A 19,865-nucleotide genomic window follows, 5' to 3' on the forward strand; every position below is an offset into this window, starting at 1 on the left:
CTCTGGGGCCGGCTCAGCCCGGCAGGGACCGGACTGCGGGGAGCCGTGTGGGGCTGAGGCAGGGCCTGACGCAGACGCTCGTGCTGCGGGGCGCGGGGGGGTCGTGTGATGGGAACGAATTCTCAAGAGTTTTGGGCGCTTGTTGTCAAGAGAGGTTCTGCGCTTCTCTCCCAGCGTGACAGGATGGCCTACATGAGCTCAAGTCTGGCACAAGTGCCCATGTGATGAGTTACAGAGGGCTCAGGTACCTAGGTGATCATGTGCCCAGGTGATGAGGTCCAGAGGGGCCAGGTATTCAGGTCTTCAGGTGCTCAGGTGATGAGGTACAGAGGGCTCAGATACCTAGGTGATCATGTGCCCAGGTGATGAGGTACAGAGGTGCCCAGGTACTCAGGTATTCAGATGCCCAGGTAATGAGGTACAGAGGGCTCAGGTACTCAGCTACCCAGGTGATCAGGTGCACAAGTGATGAGGTACAGAGGGCTCAGATACCCAGGTGATCATGTGCCCAGGTGATGAGGTACAGAGGTGCCCAGGTACTCATGTGCCCAGGTGATGAGGTCCAGAGGGCTCAGGTATTCAGGTCTTCAGGTACTCAGGTGATCAGGTGCCCAGGTGATGAGGTCCAGAGGGCTCGGATACCCAGGTGATCATGTGCCCAGGTGATGAGGTCCAGAGGGCTCAGGTACTCAGGTGATCAAGTGATCAGGCCCAGGTGATGATATGAGGAAGTACAGAGGGCTCAGGTACTCAGGTGATCAGACGGGGACTCTGTAAACACGATTAGCTGCAGGGAGCCATTCCCCTGTGTCTCTGGCTCGAGTGTTTGTTTGTGTTGTTACCCGAGATTAAAAGTGCTCCCACCTCACGAGCCGGGGCCCCGAGCTGAGCAGGGGGAGGGGGGACCTCGTCTGTCTCCCCCCCGTCCCCTCCCCCACGCAGCCCAGGGCGAGAGACACTTTCACACCGGTTACGCGCTTTCGGTTGAAAGCAGTAAATTAGAAAATTGATTAATTAAGGTCTACGATTCAATTAGCGTGACAAACTCAATTACGGCTTTTTAAAATTTCCTCCTTTTCTGCATCTCCACGGCTGTAACGGCGCGTTTCTGAGGAGCGGGGCTGCTCTGCCGCGCGCCAAGGCTCCGGGCCCCTGTCCCTCTCACGAACAGCGGGTGCGCTTTCCCAAGCAGCCAGGCACCTCCTAAAAAGCGAGAAGAAAAAAAAATCCTCAATTCAATTTGCAATTAACATAACAGCTCCATCTACCTCCCCAACCGCTATTGTCTGCGCCTCGAAAGGGTTAAGTCGCCCCTCTCGGTTCTAGTTGATTGACGTCTGGAGCGCTCCGATTCGCCGGGTCCTCCAATCAGCCAGCGCCGACGGGGGCCCCCACGTGGGGTACCTCCGCGACTCCGGGCTCTGATTGGCCGGCGCCCGCTGCGCTGATTGTAGCAGAAGGAACCCCACGTGGAGTTTTCATTCATTCATTGATCAATTTCGTGGCGCTCTCTCCCTCCTCCCTCGCCGGCCGGCCAATTCACAGACACAGCGCGCTGGAGACTCGGGAGGGGGAGGCCGAGGGGAAGAGTCTTTTGCTGAACCGGCGCAGAGTTTCCGCGAGTAGAGCGAGGCTTTCAAAAAAAGACGGAGAATCCACCTTCATCTCTCCGCCTTCCCCAGCAACAGTACGGGGGGCTGAGGTGTCAGAGGTCCGAGTGGAAGCGGGTCCGTTTTTGGGATCGTGCTTTATCATTACTAATGATTTCGCCAGGCCCCTCTTCTAGTGTCTGATGTTTTATTAAAGAAAGAAGTCGATTCACACACAGAGCGGGCCGGACAAGACCACACAGAGCTCTCTCTGCGGAACAGCACCCGCACGGGCCCCGGTGTCACTGCGCCGCTTTCCGGGAATTTCACTGGGCTGAAAACGACCCCAGGAGGGAGGCGACTCGGACCGGCGGCTGGGCAGGAACAGCGCCTTGTTCGGGGCCGGGAGAGAGAGAGCCCGCTGGAGTAAACAACACGTCCTGCTCCCGCTGAAAGGAGGGAGAGGGGGAAGGAGCGCCGAGGGCTTCCCGTCTCCCCAGGAGGAGCAGGAGCGGAACAAAGGAGGCGGCTGTGCGCCGGGCAGCTGACCGGAGGCCCGGCCGTCTCGGCTCGGAGCAGCCGCACCGCTCTCGCCCGGCTGCAGCGCCGCGTTTCTCACGCAGGGCCGGGGGAGGGAGGGCGAGGGCTGCGCCCCGCACTCGCTCTCGTCTGCGCGGGGTGACCGGGCGAAGGGGGACCCCGCAGGCAGCGGCGTGACGCGGCCGCCGGCTCCGCAGAACAAAGGGCACCGCGGGCGGGGGATGCGCGAGCGCGGCGGGGCTCCTGTCCACAGCCGGAGCGAGGGCCTGATGCGCGCGTGGAGCCGACAGTGAGACCCCCCGTCTTTCTGCCGGAGCCCCCACCCCACTCCCACGGAGGCGCCGATTCCGGACAAAGCCCAGCGCCGAGGACACAGCCGGGAGCATGTTCCCCCAGAACCGGCCCCCGGTAAGTGACGGGAGGCCCGTGTCTGTTTACCCCGGGGCTGAGTCTGCTGTAATGACCGGGCTGCGTTCAGAGCTCCGGCACCGCCGGGTTCGCGGGGCTTGGATCAGAACAAGCAGCCATGTCCTGAAATAGACTCCTGCTGGCTCTAACAGGGCTGATCCGAGAACTGAGCTGATCTTGAAGGCAGTTTTGTGGGAACGCCGTGCTGCTTGTTGTAAGTGTGGCCCGGTGTAGGAGCAGGCTAGAATTAAAGACATGTTAGGACCCGACCCACGCGAGCTCAGCGCCGGATGCTCCTTTAGCCCGGGAGATCTTCCCAGACGGCCGGGCGGGACAGGGACAGCAGATAGACGACTCCCGCTTAAGTTTGCAAACCGAGGTCGGTTACAACAAGTGACAGCAGTTGTTGTTTTTTTTTTAACTGCCGCAAAACCCCTTTCCCGTCATCCAGTCGCCCCGCGAGAGGCGCGCAGGAAACGTCGCTTCTGAAGTGCGAAGTTGTGGGAGTCGGCGCGAGCTCGCTGTCCCCCCGCCCCCGGGTGGCGTTCCAGTCCGGTCCGCACGCGCTCGGAGTTCGGGGTGCAGGTGGACACGCGCGGCGGCCGTTGCTCTTGGCCTCTGGGCTCGAGATGGGTGGGGGGGGGGGTAGTTTGGTTCTTGGAGGCTGTGAATCCGAGAGAAGCATCAACACTGTTCTGCTTCTCCATTTGAAACGTCCAGTTTTGGAAGAAAATTGAGGCTATTTAGATTTATACCGTTTATATACATTTTACAGGGACGGATAACGCCTGAAAAGGCAGCCTTCAGGATTTATCTGGGCAAAGCACTAAGCCTCTTATCCACTTAACACAGTTTTGTTTACCCGGGGTTGAATTTCAGGCTTTCCCCAGGACACTCATGAATATTAGAGATTTTTTCTGGCTCTTATTTGTGTCCGGTAACTCGCGGCGCCCCCGGCTGCGGGCCGACCAGAAGCGCCGAGGAGTTGAGGGGGCCCCGTGGCGCGGCGGTCTCTGGGGGAGCGGAGAGGCGTCCGGCCCCCTCTCTCCAGCCGAGAGGCAGTTGTTTCCCTTGTTGGGGTGAGAGTTAGGATGTCTGTGGCGATAGTTGTTTGTTTGGCTGTGCTGTTGGGACTGGGTGACCTCACCCCCCTCGGAGAGGGTCTGCAGGTGTGAGCGGGCAGGAGGGCTCCTGGGGTCACTGCTGACCGCTGGGCGTTGGTTGGGGTCCTTTCCCTTCCTGCCAAGCCAGCTCGTGGTGGGTGATGGGGTTGATCGTGGAAAGTGAGGATCACTGTGGGACACACAGGTTCTGACCCAGACTTGCTCTGACGGGCCCAGTCGAGCCTTCAGCTTCTCCTGAACCCCAGGAGCCATCGCTGGCTGTGCGGGGGCGTCACTGCAGTGCCTGGAGCAGCTCAGGCACGCAGGGCCTGACGCAGACGCTGTAGCGGGAGCACGCTCTCTGGTCCGTTCAGACGCTGGCTGGATCGTGGGGCACAGGCTCCTGTGATTGTCCACTTGGCGTTGATGGGCTGGGCGCTGCAGCCTCTCCCTGGCCCGGCAGTGCGCCGGTGTGCGGCGAGCATGCGCTGGTGTGTGACCCCTCCGTCCCTGCAGCGGGTTCCGATCGGCTTAGTCTCCAGCCCGAGGGGTGGCAGCTCACTGGAGCTCTGCTGGGCCACACGGTGCTGTAAGAGTTCTGGGGCGTGGCTGGTTAGGGGGGTGTGGCTGGGGGAGGGGGTGTGGTCAAGGAAGGGCGTGGTCAGGAGCTCATTATTTTTACTTCCTAATCAGCTGTAAGGCTGCCAGGGAGCCTCAGCAAAGCTTCTGTCTCTTTGCTTCTCTCCAGTGTGTGACCTCGGGGTCTTTGCACGGGAATATTTGCTTCCGAAACTGGCCTGGCCTTCCTTGGGAGCAGGAGTTGGCCTCTCTGGAGTCGCGCGGCTGAGATCTCTCCCCAGTCCGGGGGCCCCAGCCTCTGTTAGTGCAGGGTGTGCCTGATGTTGGGGTGCCCCGCGATGGGCAGTTGAAAGAATTTCTCGGGGCACGCAGGGGCGTGAGTGCCCGCCTGGGCAGGCTGGTGCCCGAGTCGTTTCATTCGGCCGTGCTGCGGTGGGAACAGAACCGTCTCCCAGTGCCCAGCGGAACTCTCTGCCAGCAGGGCAGTATTGATCAGGATAGTTAAGGACAATTTTGCAATTGAGGATCAATTAAGCAATCGGCTGTCGATTGGAAGACCTGGCTGGCCTCTCAAGGCGTGTGCCAGCCCTGTCCGGGCTGGATCCCTCATCCCACAGACCACAGAGAGCGGGGCTCATGAGGGGAGGCTCGCGGTCTCCCTGCTCCCTCTGGGAAGAGTTGGTCGTGAGTCTGCTCTGGTCTGGCCCGAGCCCGCTGTGTTCCTGGGGTGCAGTGATCCGCAGTGCCTGGGGGCTCCCGCTGAAACAGCTGTGAAGCTCTGGAGCTGGAGTGCAGCGGAGTGAGGGGGGGGGCTAGCGAGAGGAGATCCAGCCCGTCTGGTTGCTTGTAGCTTAAAAATATCTGAAGATCATCTCTACCGGCTGCTTCCTGAAAGAAACCTGCTGTGGAGATGGCGTGTGCGTGTGTGCGTGTGCGTGTGCGTGTGCGTGTGCGTGTGCGTGTGCGTGTGCGTGTGCGTGTGCGAGGGGTCTGAATCCTCCAGCAGTTGCCAGCTGTGCCCTGCAGGCTGTGAGGGTCCCATGAGCACTGCAGGTACTAGGGGAGCGCAGGTGAGCTGGGGTCCAGTGTTGAATCACAACGGCCTCCTGCTCGCTGAGACTCATCACGCCTGATCTGTGCTCACCCCTCCCCCCGGCTGTCTGCTCCCCCTGTCCTTGGGGGGGGCAGCCAGCACTCTGGGGCAGCAGGACCGCTGAGAGAACAAGTTTTCACTTTGCTCCCCGATTGCACGGGGGTCAGTGATCGACGCCCCCTGCCGGTGTGCTGGAAAGAAGCAGGGGCTGGGTGCATCCTGAACTGTAAGGGCGTTGAGTGTCTTGGAAGGGTGACTGGCAAAGAAAAGTCTTAGTTTTTCCTCTACAGAGTGTAATCTGGATCCATCAGTCCTTACCAGCTTGAACATGAGGCCGGGCGGTGCCCCCACTCTCCTCAGTGAAACCCCCTCCCGAGGCTGGACAGTGACAGTGTGGTAGGGTGGGGTCTCTTCTAAAGGGATGGGGTGCCAGGATAGGCTTATCCTGCCCCCCCAGTACCCCGTTGTTCATTTGCTCGTCCCGAAAGTAGGGTCATGTCTCTGGAGTCGTTTTCCCCCTCGTACCTGGTCCTGGTGGTGCTAGCCCTGCTGTCGCCCTGCCTGAGGAGCGAGCGAGTCCCTCCCAGCGTGCTCCAGGGCTGGCTTGTCTGGTCCTCCAGCCACGCGCACGCCGGCTCGGGACACGAGTGCCACAGTGAAACCAGGAATATCGACCTCTGTCCTCTTTTTTTTTTTCAGGCTCCTCTCCAGCCAGCCCCGGGGTCCTCGGCTGCGGTGGCGGCGGCAGCGGCTGCTGCTGCAGCAGCATCGGGGACACCTCAGTCCCTGAAACTGACGTACCCCGAAACCCTGGACCGCATCAAGGAGGAGTTCCAGTTCCTGCAGACACAGTACCACAGGTACCCCTGTCCAGCGGGCCTCCGGCTCTGACCCTGCTCCCTGTGCTGGTTTACTGCTGCCAGTGACCTGCCAGCTCGTGGGCGCAGTACTGCGCTGCTCTGTTGCTCCACGAGAGAGGCCATAATCCCCATCTATGAATTGGCTTCATTACTCTCTGCTCTCCTCCCCACTGATGGCTGATGTGTGGTGAGCGTTCTGGCGCACTATGGCTGCCGTCGCATCATCCAGGTGGATGCTGCACATTGGTGGTGGTGGAGGGGATCCCCATTACCTGTAAAGCGCTTTGAGTGGAGTGTCCAGAAAAGCGCTATATAAGTGTAAGCAATTATTATTAATTATTATTATTATTATCTGGAAGTCGGGGACTCCAGAATCTCGCCGGGCGGTTGGGGTCAGCCCTGTGGTCGGTCTGCTGTCCACACCCAGCACAGGGGTCTCATATCTCCTGCTCCTCTCTGGGCAGGGCTGTACCACCTGTGGAGGGGGGGGAGCCCTCCTCTCTGGGCAGGGCTGTACCACCTGTGGAGGGGGTGGGGGAGCCCTCCTCTCTGGGCAGGGCTGTACCACCTGTGGAGGGGGGGGGGAGGAGCCCTCCTCTCCGGGCAGGGCTGTACCACCTGTGGAGGGGGGGGGGGCCCTCCTCTCTGGGCAGGGCTGTACCACCTGTGGAGGGGGGAGCCCTCCTCTCTGGGCAGGGCTGTACCACCTGTGGAGGGGGGAGCCCTCCTCTCTGGGCAGGGCTGTACCACCTGTGGAGGGGTGTGGGGAGCCCTCCTCTCTGGACCGGACTGATACCGCCTTTGGGGGAGGAGCCCTCCTCTCCCGCCCTGTTTTCCGGGCCGTATCTGCTGGGTCAGGTGGGTCTCCTGCTCACGGCGAATTCCCAGCGCTGTGAGGATAGAGCTGGCGGTGAACACGGGTGTGCAGGTTGACAGACACTGGGCTGCTTCATCCTGCCTTCAGCCCTCGAGATGCCCATCCTCCTCCTCCTCCTCGACTCCCTTCGGCTCCTTGCTGCTGAGCCCCAGGACGGCCAGGGAGTGTCCACGGCTGCACCCAGCCCCCCTCCCGGCCTTGACAAACGAGCCCGTCGTTGGCGGCCGTGCCGGGCCGCTGGAGGAGAGCGGATGTGCTGTCATTACCTGTTGGGCTCAGTAATGTAGCAGCATTAATCATGTTCCAGTTTCCTCAGCCCTCGACCCCCCCGGCTCCTCCGGCAGAAATCTGCCTTCTGCAAACAAGCCTCCGTGACGGAGCTGGGCCGCACGACCAGAGCAGGGGGGTGTGGGGGGGTGATCTCGGGTTTCGACCCCCTTTCCCCCACGGTGCTGATGTCCACAGTCCCCCGTTCTGCTGCAGCCAGGCTGTTAGCAGGGGCGTGCTGGTGGACCCTGGAGAGCTCTTCCAGCAGGGAGGGGTGTTCCTCTGGCCGCCTGGTGACTGTCTCTCTCCCTCTCAGCCTGAAGCTGGAGTGCGAGAAGCTGGCCACAGAGAAGACCGAGATCCAGAGGCACTATGTCATGGTGAGTGACTGACCGGGGCGTCCCATCACCCCTCGTTTGGAACGGGGTGCTCCAGCCTTGCGGTGGTTCGCTGGCCCTTACAGAGGCTTGGGTAGCAGTTAATTACCTGCCAGAGGTGCTTCCAGGCTTGGTCTTCTGTGTTAAGTTTCCAAATGCGTGTGCAGTACTGTGTCGGGGTGCCGCAGGGCTGCTCCGAGTTCAGCGGGATGGGTTCTTCAGGTGAACAAACTGCTACCGATGCAGACAGGTCCTGTCGGTTACTCTTCAGGGTCACTGCTGATGACCCTGAGAGACAGACCTGGGGGTGCCCTGTGAGCCAGGCCTGCTGGAGGGGGGTGTTGTGTGGTATGTGATGGGTCCTCTTGGGGGGCGCTGTGTGTGAGAGAGGCTGGTGAGGGTACCCAGTGAGACAGCTCCACTAGGGGGCGCTGTGTGAGAGAGGCTGGTGAGGGGGCCCTGTGAGACGGCTCCACTAGGGGGCGCTGTGTGTGAGGAGGCTGGTGAGGAGGCCCTGTGAGACAGCTCCACTAGGGGGCGCTGTGTGTGAGGAGGCTGGTGAGGGTGCCCTGTGAGAGAGCTCCACTAGTGGTGCTGTGTGAGAGAGGCTGGTGAGGGTGCCCTGTGAGAGAGCTCCACTAGGGGGCGCTGTGTGTGTGTGTGAAATTCCTGCAGGGGGCTCTGTGTGTGTGACAGGCTGGTGAGAGTGCTGTCAGCTCACTGGCACAGACTCCTTGGCACTGGAGCTCTCCTACTCTTTTGGCTGGGAGGTTTGGAGTTTAAAAGTTGCCTAGCAACAGTGGAGCCTTGGAGCCAGATCTCGGAGTCATTAATTATGAATTGTTTTTATTGTAAAAGCCCCAGCTGTATCACTGCTTGCCATTGTGGAGGTCTGTCTCATGTGTTGCTTTGTTTTTCAGTATTACGAGATGTCCTACGGTCTGAACATCGAAATGCACAAGCAGGTAAGCCAGCCTTCGGTCCTGCTGTTCCTCATGGTAGGGACCGGCCTCTCTGGGGCTGGGTGCCGCTCTCCCAGGAGCCCTGCTGTTTACTAGTGAAGGACGGCCTTCTGTCAGGGGTCATGCTGAACACACTCCTGCACAGAAAGTGAAACAAAATCGATTGCTGTGAGATGCTGAATCATCCCTCGGTCAGCCCCTCCAGACCGCTGTCTCCCAGCGCCAGTCGAATCGATCCTCTCGTCTCGCGGCCGGCGGGATTGCTGCTGGACAGCCCCTCTCCTGTGCGCGGGCTCTCGCCGGGCTGGCTCCTCGGGGGCGGTCTGTGGGTCTGCTGGGCAGGAAGTGGGGGTTCTGTGCACCCCCTGTCTCTCCTGAGCTGGTGTCTCTCTCTTGCAGACGGAAATCGCCAAGCGGCTGAACGTGATCTGTGCGCAGCTCATCCCCTTCCTGTCCCAAGAGGTGAGTCCCTCTCGCTCTCGGACCCGGGTCTACGGCGACACGCCACTTCCCCCAGGGGTGCAGGACAGTAGGTGGAAATACGGATTCTCTCCAACGTGTCACCCTCCAGCTCCCAGCTGGCAGCCCACTGGAGCCCAGCAGGTGTGAGCCTGGCCAGTACCTGGAGGGGAGACCTCCTGGGAAAGCTAAGGCTGCTGCTGGAAGAGGTGTCAGTGGGGCCAGCAGGGGGCGCTCACCCTGCAGTCTGTGTGGGTCCTAATGCCCCAGTATAGTGACGGGGACACTGTACTGTAAAAAGGTGGCGTCCGTCGGATGAGTCGTGAATCCGAGGTCCTGACTCTCTGTGGTCATTAAAAATCCTGGGGTGTTTCTGGAAAAGTGTAGGGGTGTTACCCCAGTGTCCTGGCCAAATTTTCCCCTGGGCTTTACCCATCATGGCCTCCTAATAATCCCCATCTCTGAACTGGCTTCATCACTCTGCTCTCCTCCCCACTGAGAGCTGGTGTGTGGGGAGTGGACTAGCGCATCATCCAGGTGGGGGTACACACTGGTGGGTGTGGAGGGGATCCCCATTATCTGTAAAGAGCTCTGAGTGGAGAGTCCAGAAAAGCCCTATGTAAGTGTAAGGAATTATTAACACCTTTCTTCTAACTTATTAACATTTTCTGGTACAGTTCACAAAACGGGGGGTTATGGATGACTCGCCCCAGTACTGGGGCAGCTTCCCTCTGCTGTCACCCCCACTTCCCCTCCGCTCAGCCTCCTGCCAGACTCCAGTTTCTTGAATACGCTCGTGCATCTCGTGCTCCGGGCGCGTCCCACAGGGGATGACGATGGGAGCTCTGGAGATGGGGGTGTTGGTACTGAGTGGGAGGCCAGGCTAAAGTCTGTGCCGCGCTCCTCCTGGAGAGAACCGGAGGCGATGGGATGATGGGAAGTCTGTACCACCAGCAGATACCTGCCCCCACCTCTGAGAAGCCCCAGTATCATGATGTCCCTCTTCCCCATGCAGACCACCCCCCCTCTCTGACCCTCTCTTGGTTTGCTCCTGCAGCACCAGCAGCAGGTGGTCCAGGCCATGGAGCGCGCCAAGCAGGTGACTATGGGGGAGTTGAATGCTGCCATAGGGGTACGTGGCCTCCCCCCTCTGCCTGCCACAGTGTGTATCTCCATCTTTACTTTTACTTCATGTTTTACTTTGTTTTGAAGGGGCTGTCCTGTGTAACTGGATGTAGATGCTGGCTGGGAAGAGCTGGGGGGGGGGTCAGTGTGGGTGTTTTTTTGGGTTGGTCTGGGAAATTGAGCTTTTTGGATTTTGGTTAACTATTATTTCCCATGTCAGTCATCCTTTTTAGTTTTGTCCTTCAGTGTCTCTGTGGAGTCAAGTGTGCGTGCTGGGGGGGGGGGTCCCTAGTTTAAGAGGGGCGTGCAGGCATCTGTCAACCCAGGGGAGACTCAGGGGACCCCAAGGATGCAGGCCACTGGTGATCCCAGCAGCCCCTGAAGGTTCCCCTCTGCCCAGACCGCTGGCCCGGTCCTGCAGTGCTGGTGTCGGTGCTGGCTGGCCCATTCCCTCCAGCAAGCGTGAAGGCTGTCTGTCTGGGGTGTTGGGCCCTGAGGAGGGCAGTGGCACCGTGTTCAGTGTCCACTCGCTGTCCGTCGCAGCGCCACCCCTGTGGGCAGAACACCTGGCAGGGTTGATGGGTCAGCCTGAAATCGGCAGTGTCTAAACTCCTGGAACAATTTCTTGTTTCTGCGCTGAATTGGGTGATTCGTTCAATCCAGGAGTTGAGAGATGGTAGGAAGTGAAAACGCCAACACTGTCTCTCAGGGACTCCAGCCAGCCATTCCTGCTTTCATGATTAAAGTAATTGATTTGATAGAACCTTCCCTGTGCTCCAAGGTGTGACAGACAGCTTGCAGGGTGGACTGAGACGGGCTGACCGCTGGCTGTGTCCGTGTGCTGGGACGGGCCGGCGCCCTGCTGCTCCAGTCCAGGACGGGCCGGCGCCCTGCTGCTCCAGTCCTGGATGGCCACAGTCTTGCAGGTTCTCTTCAGTGAGCAGCCAAAGGCCCTTGGGAAGTGTTAAAGTGCTCCAGTCAGGAGAGCAGAATGAAGACCTCCAGACACTGCAGCCCCCCAGGACTGGAGCAGTGCACCCCTGGGTTAGAGAGCTAAATTTGAAGCCCTGTATTGTTCCACTGCAGCTGCTGAGCGCCGAAGTGCATCAGACAGTAATTAAAACCTCGTTTCAGTTAGAGCTCAGCCACAGTGCGCCGTCTCGGGCCCGACCGCCTCCCCCTCGCTGGTAACTGTGCATGTTGTTCCTCCCAGCACCAGCTCCAGGCACAGCACCTGTCCCACCATGCTCAGGGTCTGCCCCTGGGCGCCCACCCCTCAGGGCTGCAGCCGCCCGGCCTTGCGTCTCTGGGCGGGGGCTCGGGGCTGCTGGCGCTGTCGGGGGCGCTGGGCGCTCAGGCCTCGCTGGCCGCCAAGGAGGAGAGGGCGCACCTGGAGGCCGCCGCCGCTGCAGCCGCTGCGGAGCATCACCGAGGTGTGTGCGCGGCCGCATGGATCAGGGTGTTGGTGTTTGTGCATGGATTTCTCTGTGTGCAGCTGTTGATGTCTGGATGTGTTGGATTGTTCCTGGGTGCCTCTGCGTGTCGTGTTTGGTGTGCGTTTGCTCGGGTCTGCTGGGCTTTAGCCTGTTTGATTTGCTCTGGGTTCCACACGTGCCTGCAGATACTGGCGTCTTGGAAAGGTGGGATGTCTGATCTTGTTTTTGTTTGCCTTTTTTTGGCTCGCCCTGGGGGTGCTGTGCTGCTCTGCGGGGGTGACCTCAGACCGCGAGCCTGGCCCGGTGAGTGCCATCACTGCCGCATCCAGTCCAGATCTTTGGTTCTCTGGGGGAGAATATCTTATTCCCGTCTCTGTTCTTGCTCCCCTCCGCTTCCAGAGCTCGCTGGCTAACGGAGACAAGAGCCGGCCGCCCCCGGACTACCTCAGCAACGGGAAGAAGCGCAAGGCGGATGAGAAGGAGTTCCTGACGGATTACGTACGTTCACACACTTGTCTGCGGAGAGGAAGGAGGCTTACTGGTGAAGGAACTGGGAGTTTCACTGTTGCACAGGAACGGCAGCTGTACGTTCAGCAACACTCCCTGCACTCTGTCCTCAGTGGTCACCGCCTATCCAGCAGGCTGTGTACTGGACTGTACTGACCGCTCCTGTCCTCGATCATGGTCTGTCCAACAGGCTGTGTACTGGACTGTACTGACCACTCCTGTCCGTGATCGTGGTCTATCCAGCAGGCTGTGTGCTGGACTGTACTGACCGCTGCTGTCCTCTGTGGTCACTCTATCCACAGTTCTGTGTACTGGACTGTGTAGCTGTGTTGCCCAGTACCTGCAGGTCATCAGCGTGTTTCTCTCTCTCCACAGGGCAGCGACGCAGACAAGAGTGATGACAACCTGGTGGTTGACGAGGTGCGTTTTTTTTTTTTTTTTTTTTTTAGAGGATGCATGATAAATAGGGCCCTGGGTTCCATTCTTGACCTCGGGTGTGGTCTGTGTGGAGTTTGTTCCTCCTCGTGGGTTTCTTCCAGGTGCACCACTTCCCACCAGCAGTCTAAAGACATGCTGGTCAGAATTGGCTTCTGGGGAAATTGGCCCTGGTGTGAGTGTCTGTCCTGCGATGGACTAGCGTCTCGTCCAGGGCGTACCCCGCCTTGCACCTGTTGCTTGCTGGGATAGGCTCTGTACTGGGTAAAGGGGTTTAGAAAATGGATGGATGCACAAACATTGCACCCTGTCCCCTCACAAGCTGAGTGTCCCCCGTCCTCCACACGGCTGTCCCTCAACCCCACGGTCCGTTGTCTCCGCCTCTCGCAGGACCCCGCGTCCCCCCGCAGCGTCAACTCCTACTCCTCCCGGGAGAACGGGCTGGACCGGCTCCCCCTGCAGAGGAAGGACCCCCCCCAGGCCAGCCCCGCCTCGCTGGCCTCCTCCAGCAGCGCCGCCTCCCCCTCCCACAGCAAGGAGCCGCCGCCGGTACGCCTGCTCGGCTCGGGCAGTCTCGCCTTTTCTCATTCTGCTCGTTGAAGGATTGGCTGTGCTGAATGTATCCTGAAATGCGACGTGCAGATAATCTGTATTCCGAAGGGCATCTTCCTGCTGTGGAGCTGTAACATTTGTGCCAGCTCAGAGGAAGGAGCCCGAGTGGAGAAATAGATTTCTCTGTCTGATTGCGTCCGTCTCTTCTCCCTCTCCCCCCCCCCCAGAGCGAGAAGTCCAGCACCCCCGGGCTGAAGCCTGGCACCCCGATGCCCCCGGGCGAGGCCTCCACCCCCGGGCCCAGCTCTGCCCCGCCCCAGTTCCGGGCCGTCCCGGGAAAGCCAGGCGTCGACCCGCTAGGTAGGAGAGGGGGTCGCCGCGGCCGCTTGTTGACGTCATGCTCGCTGTCTGATCGCTTGGTCACGGACGGCCCTTTACCGCTGCTCCCGAGCCGCGCAGGCGGAGCACCTCAAGTCGAGTTGGGGTTACAGGGGGCTCCCTGTAGCCCCATGGCCCTGGAGAGCTCCGCCTGGGTGCCAAGGCATGGGAGACCCTGCGCTGATCTGAGGCGCCCCTGCAGCAGAGACCACAGGGCTCTGGCCTGCGACTGGCCTACGGTGAGGGGGGCCGAGAGGGGTCGCCATACAGCCACAGAGCTGCAATGCGCAGTTTCACCAGCAGAGGGTGGTATGTCCCTGGGTCACCCTGTCAAATCCCACTTCAGGTTACAGTGGTAACATGCAGAGGATATAAAGAGTCAGTTATGAATGAAGAGGAGAACGGAGGCATTGAGTGTTTCTGGTAACAGCAGTCATGTGTCTGGCCTCAGCTGCGGGCAGGACTCTTTATTTGTGGGGGGAAGAGTTTTGTGGAGTCTCTTTCTTGGGCTTGTCTCTTGCGGCGACGTGCTCTCCTGCAGCAGAGGCACCGACGTGATTCCTGGGGTGACCGTTTCTCCACCCGGGTTGGTTCTGCTGCTGACGGGCCCAGAGCCCACCTCTCTGCTGACAGCTCTTCTCTCTCTCTCTCTCTCTCTCTCTCCCCCCTCCGCCAGCCCTGGGGCTCCGGACACCCCTCCCCGTGCAGGGCTCCTACCCCCCGGGGGCGTTCGGCCTGCCCCACCCCGCTGTGAACGGGGAGCTGGGGGGCGCCGCGGGGTACGCGGGGCTGCACCTCGTCTCGCCACAGATCAACGGAGCTGCGGCCGTCGGCTATGGGCGCTCGCCCGTGGTGAGAGGAGGGGCATTGGGGTCAGGGGTCAGTGTTCAGGGTGGGGTGGGGAACGGGGTCAGGGCGTCGGGGAAGACGGGGCTCAGCCCCAGGGAGGTGGGGAGAGTAACTGGCAGACTGAGCCAGTGAGAGACGTGAGCGTTGTCTCTCCTCCTGCAGGTTGGCTACGAGTCGCCCCACTCGCACATGAGGGTCCCCGGACTGCCGGCCAGCATGCAGACCGCCACCTCAGGCAAGCCGTGAGTACTACTTACTTCATAGTCCTTACAGTCCACAGGCGTGTCTGGGAGGTATTGGCTAAGAATACAGCAACTGTAAGCTCCTGTAGTCTCTAGCACACATAAGAACATAAGAAAGGTTCTTTATGATAACCGGCCGAGCCCATCTCCAGTGGAGCAGCCAGGGTGTATGGGATGTGAGAGAGAGGGGCTGCATCTCGCCCTGTCCTCCTGGACAGAAGGAGCCACACAGCCACACTAGCTGGTTTGCCTGTGAGCAGTTGATTGAGCCCAGGAACTGATTCACCTGTTTCTAGAAAGATCATCATCAAGGCTGGGCAGTTTGTTCCAGATTCCCACAAGTCTTAAGGTAAAGATGCGCCCTCCTGTTCTTAGTGTTCAAGGTGCTGTCGAGGCGTTTCCAGCTGTGCCCCTGCTTCGCGTCTCACTGTTCTTTCTGAAGGGATCCCGTACGCTGACTCTCTCAGGGTCTTGGAGGATTTTTAATACTTTCATACTGGTTCAAAACATGTCAATCCTGTTGCCATACAGATGATCCTCTGGTTTAGTTATTATAATCCTTTCCACGTCACAGAAGTCAGACCCATCGGTCCACAGTTACCTGGTTCAGTTTTCTCACCCCTGTCATGGTCAGGTCCTCAGGTCGCCTTGTAGCTTGTCCATGATGAATTTGAGGCGTCTCTACTACAGCTGAATCAAGTACAGAGAGCCTGTCTGTAAACTGCTCCTGTACTCTTTAGCGCCCCCTGTCTGCCTCTCCCTGCAGTGCCTACTCCTTCCACGTGAGCGCAGACGGGCAGATGCAGCCGGTGCCCTTCCCCCCTGACGCCCTGCTGGGCCCCGGCATCCCGCGCCACGCCCGGCAGATCCACACGCTGAGCCACGGCGAGGTGGTGTGCGCCGTCACCATCAGCACCTCCACGCGCCACGTCTACACCGGCGGCAAGGGCTGCGTCAAGGTGTGGGACATCAGCCAGCCGGGCAGCAAGAGCCCCATGGCCCAGCTGGACTGCCTGGTGAGGCCGCCGCCCTGGCGCTGCCGATCTGTTCGCCATGAGTGCAGTTGCTGTGCAATACACTCGCTGACACAGTTAACAATCCTCCCAGCAGTGTTGACGCTGCTCTGTTTTGTCCAATCAGAACAGAGATAACTACATCCGCTCCTGCAAGCTCCTCCCCGATGGGCGGACCTTGATCGTGGGCGGGGAGGCCAGCACGCTGTCCATCTGGGACCTGGCCACGCCCACCCCGCGCATCAAGGCGGAGCTGACGTCCTCGGCCCCCGCCTGCTACGCCCTGGCCATCAGCCCCGACGCCAAGGTGTGCTTCTCCTGCTGCAGCGACGGCAACATCGTGGTGTGGGACCTGCAGAACCAGACCCTGGTCAGGTAGGGAGAGGGGCGGGGCTCTGGGAAGAGGGGCGGGGAGAGAGAGGATATGTCTGTAATGGAGAGTGACAGAGGTGTAAGGGTCATGATCAGGACCAGCAGTGCTGTAAAGTACAGCTCAGTGTCAGACCAGCAGGTCTTTCACAGTTACAGAGCGGGGTCAGGGGTCAGTGTGTCAGTATGGTGGGGTTTAAGGGATCGGTGTAGGATGGGGGGGTCAGTGTCATGGGCAGTGGGGGTCAGTCCAGAGCGCTGACAGGAGCCCCTGGCTCCCTCAGGCAGTTCCAGGGCCACACGGACGGGGCCAGCTGTATCGACATCTCCAACGACGGCACCAAGCTGTGGACCGGAGGGCTGGACAACACCGTGCGCTGCTGGGACCTGCGGGAGGGACGACAGCTGCAGCAGCACGACTTCACCTCACAGGTGACTGGGATCCGCTGGGGATCGCCTGGGACACAGGGGGCTCCGCTGGGAATGACGTGCGCTGTGCTGTGGAGGATACTTGAGACTCTGTGGGATCTGTGTGCTGCTCCGGTTTCTTTGGGGATCTGGTGTGTCAGCAGTGGGAGGAAGAGGAGGGGGGTTGCAGGGCAGCAGGCAGGTCCCGAAGGTGGCGGGCAGCGTGTTTGTGTCCGAGTGTCTCTGCTCAGGGTTCAGGCCCCGACTTCAGCGCCTTCCCTGCCTGGTGTGACAGTGTCCGTGTGCAGAGTCTGTGTGCAGGGCAGTCTGCCTGCAGCGTGCCAGCTAACCTCTCTCCCTCTGTGCCAGATCTTCTCCCTGGGCTACTGTCCTACCGGCGAGTGGCTGGCTGTGGGCATGGAGAGCAGCAATGTGGAGGTGCTGCACGTCTCCAAGCCCGACAAGTACCAGCTGCACCTGCATGAGAGCTGCGTGCTCTCGCTCAAGTTCGCCTACTGCGGTGAGTCCACGCCCTGGGGCTGTGGTGTCCTTCAGTCTTCCAGAGCACTCAGTGGAGAAATGACGGCCGTGTGGACAGAGGAGGGAACAGATCTTTAGAAAAGCATCTGAGGGCTGCCTGCTCTCTGCAGGCTTGTCCAGGCAACAATTCAATGTCCTTAACTGCTGTTAGGAGGCTCAAGTTGATAGTACAGCTTCTGTTTAAGTGGTGAGATGGCACAGTGATGGACAGTTTTCCTTGTGAAAGATCTGTCAGTGAACCAGAGCAGCGTTGCTCTAATGTGCACAACGTGTCTAAGAGTAATGGTCAATGATAAGTGTTATCAGGGTGCCAACAACGCAGCTTGAGTATACGATGGGGTGAGCATCACCTCTGCAATCCAGGACTGGCAGGACAGCAGCTTGGCCTGGTGTTTACCTGCTCCTCTTATGTGCTTGTGGTGCAGTCACTGTCTTCCTATGAAAGTTCTATTCTATTTGTACTGACCTCGCAATGTGATGTGCCATTTCTCTTTTTCCTGTCTCCTTCCACTCTCTCTCTCCGCTGTGCAGGGAAGTGGTTTGTGAGCACAGGGAAAGACAACCTACTCAACTCCTGGCGGACGCCCTACGGAGCCAGTATATTCCAGGTAAGCTGGGCAGGACGTTTCCCGTCAGTGGAGGGTTGTGGGTGTGTGGGCAAGCCTCCCAGTCCTGCCGTTACCCTGGCTTCTTTCAAGAAAAGAATGGACCAATTAGCTATTAACGACCCAACGGGCTGGTGGGCCAAACGCATGAACTCTGGTTTGTGTCTGTTCTTGTGGAGCTGTGCTGCAGTGGGCTGGCTGGGATTTGCTTTCCTTCCACGAGAGGTGAGCTTGATCCGTTAATGCGGGCTGGCAATAATCTGCACCATTAGAAACACTTCTGCAGATGATTTGGACTCTAACAGGCTCACGGAGCTTTTCCAATTTAATCTATCGATTTGCTTCAGCCTGCATCGCTCTCGTGCCCCGGAAATCTCCGTGCAGCGTATAGCGCTGTGGCAGCGCCGCGCATTTCAACATGGCCCAGACTCTTAAATCCCTCCACAGGGAAGGTATGATGGATATACTCTGGTTTGTAATTTGCACTGTCCTTGCTTTCTCTCCTGCAGTCCAAGGAATCCTCTTCTGTGCTCAGCTGCGATATCTCCCCGGACGACCAGTTCATCGTCACGGGATCCGGCGACAAGAAAGCCACCGTCTACGAGGTCATCTACTGAAGAGGAAGGGGAGGGGCCAGCTCTGAAGGGGAAATCAGGAGTGGGTGTGGCTACTGCATCTGGCCAATGAGTGGAGGGGGTGTGACATGGAGAAGGACCAATGAGAGCTGTTTTGTGAAATCCCCCCCACCTTTTTAATTCCTGACTTGCTGGATATTTGTGCTGTTACTACTTGGAGAACCTTGGATTTTCAGCAACAAAAATGGGTGGATTCTTCCAAGGACTTAAACTTCTTTTATTTTTTTTAAATGAAATGTCTGTAGTGAATGAATAATAGAAATAGGGGGGAAAAACAACTTTGCCTCTTCAGATTCTTCGCAAGCGAAGAGAGCAGGGACTGTGGCTTGTGCCAATTTTGGTGGGCAGGGGTGGATCTTCCTGTTTTTATATAGTGTAGATCAGTCTTTCTTCTGTTGTACCCCTGTCATTCATCTTTCCCAAGTGTCTGTTTAGGGGCCAAACCACTAATTAACTTGATTATTGGTTCAATTAAGCAACTAAGGGAACCAAAAGACTGCTGTGCTACAGGGCCTGATGTGCAGGCCCCTGCTTTAATAAAAACTGAAGGCTGTTGTGAGGCATCAATCTTTTCTTACTCTGAATTCAAACGATGTACTACTGAGCTCTGGAACCAGCACTGCTGTCATTAAGGATGCTGATGGCGTTTGCTCTCCTACATTACGTCTGTCTGTCCTGCTGCTGGGTTTCTCTGATAGCAGAGGGTCCTCATTCCTAACTGAAAGTTAAAGGGTCAAACGGCAGGGGGGGGTGCCTGACACGTACCCCTGAGGAGGAGTTCACCCCGATATTCCTGAACCCTTCTTCCTGGTGGTCGGGAAGTCATCCTGGATGTCTGATTTAAACAGGATCCGGAGAACTTTAATTGAATGCATCCAGCTCTGCTTTTCCCCTGAGTTAATTATCTTAATTCCCAGAAAGAGCAGTTCAAAACCACAATTATCAGACTTTGCCTTTTAAAGGAAAAGCATCCAGACCTGTAATGGAAACAGCCTGGTTGGATCCGCTAGTCTGTCCTGCTTGTGTGGCCAATGCTGTTGTCCTGAGCCGTTCGCCTATACCTCCTTCGTGGCCGACCTGTGCATACATTTTCAGTGTTTCCGTTTGGGATTTGAAATGATGCAGGAGAAGCCTTAGTGGGATCACTGCGTGAGCGGCAGTAGGTGTGATCTCTGCCCCCTGGGGCTAGGGTGACTGCAGGGGGTGCTGGTTAGCTCACAGGGGTGGGAGGGCAGCCAGGCACCACAGCCCTCGGAGGGAATTGTTACTCATGGTGCCAGGCTGGGGGCAGTCTGGATGGGGGGGGGGTGTTGTCTTAGGTAGGGCTGTTGGGGAAAGGCGAGGGCTACCCTCTCCCGGCGGGTGTGGGGTTTTCTGTGCTAAGAGCCAGCAGGGCTGCTGTTCGGAAACTGGGTACATGATGTACTTGTGGAGAATCTGAGATGGGGTGGGGGGAGGGGCGGAGTAGCTTTAGTGGATGAAATGAGACCAATAAACTATTTTGTATGGCTTGTGTGGATGTTTTTTTAATTTCAATTAATTCTAACTTCTAATTAGTAAGCGGTGTGCGCTAGGCTCACTGGCCCTGCACTCTTTTGAGGAAGGTTGGTTCCATCATGACTAATTAGCTGTGCTTTAACCAGAACGTCTTCACAGA

The 19,865-nt window shown here is 58.5% G+C and overlaps 1 protein-coding gene across 3 annotated transcripts; it reads left to right on the forward strand.

The window, feature by feature from the left end:
• The first annotated feature begins 1,153 nt into the window (after nucleotides 1-1,153).
• tle2a (TLE family member 2, transcriptional corepressor a) lies at nucleotides 1,154-19,719 on the forward strand. 3 transcript variants are annotated; one of them, XM_088622372.1, is made up of 20 exons: nucleotides 1,154-2,537; nucleotides 6,012-6,172; nucleotides 7,633-7,696; nucleotides 8,614-8,658; nucleotides 9,055-9,117; nucleotides 10,172-10,276; nucleotides 11,453-11,672; nucleotides 11,962-11,978; nucleotides 12,075-12,173; nucleotides 12,558-12,602; nucleotides 13,008-13,166; nucleotides 13,397-13,529; nucleotides 14,224-14,399; nucleotides 14,559-14,638; nucleotides 15,405-15,654; nucleotides 15,779-16,026; nucleotides 16,305-16,452; nucleotides 16,798-16,948; nucleotides 17,500-17,576; nucleotides 18,083-19,719. In XM_088622372.1, exons 1-20 carry the CDS (start codon nucleotides 2,514-2,516, stop codon nucleotides 18,188-18,190), a joined length of 2,373 nt encoding a protein of 790 aa, XP_088478498.1. In that variant the 5' UTR covers nucleotides 1,154-2,513; the 3' UTR covers nucleotides 18,191-19,719. The 3 variants fall into 3 exon arrangements, with proteins under 3 accessions (XP_088478498.1, XP_088478499.1, XP_088478500.1); XM_088622373.1 differs by having other exon boundaries at nucleotides 1,155-2,537; nucleotides 10,172-10,246; XM_088622374.1 differs by having other exon boundaries at nucleotides 1,376-2,537; nucleotides 10,172-10,213.
• The last annotated feature ends 146 nt before the right edge of the window (nucleotides 19,720-19,865 follow it).

This window comes from Lepisosteus platostomus, chromosome 27, assembly GCF_059453375.1.
Source record: "Lepisosteus platostomus isolate fLepPlt1 chromosome 27, fLepPlt1.hap1, whole genome shotgun sequence".
Classification (NCBI taxonomy): domain Eukaryota; kingdom Metazoa; phylum Chordata; class Actinopteri; order Semionotiformes; family Lepisosteidae; genus Lepisosteus; species Lepisosteus platostomus.

Bases quoted from the DNA above. Each gene is read 5' to 3' on its own strand.
- tle2a (XM_088622372.1), top strand. From the start codon at position 2,514: ATGTTCCCCCAGAACCGGCCCCCG. The intron at 7,697-8,613 runs GTGAGTGACTGA...TTTGTTTTTCAG, and splicing joins TCCAGAGGCACTATGTCATG to TATTACGAGATGTCCTACGG. The intron at 12,603-13,007 runs GTGCGTTTTTTT...CGCCTCTCGCAG, and splicing joins ACAACCTGGTGGTTGACGAG to GACCCCGCGTCCCCCCGCAG.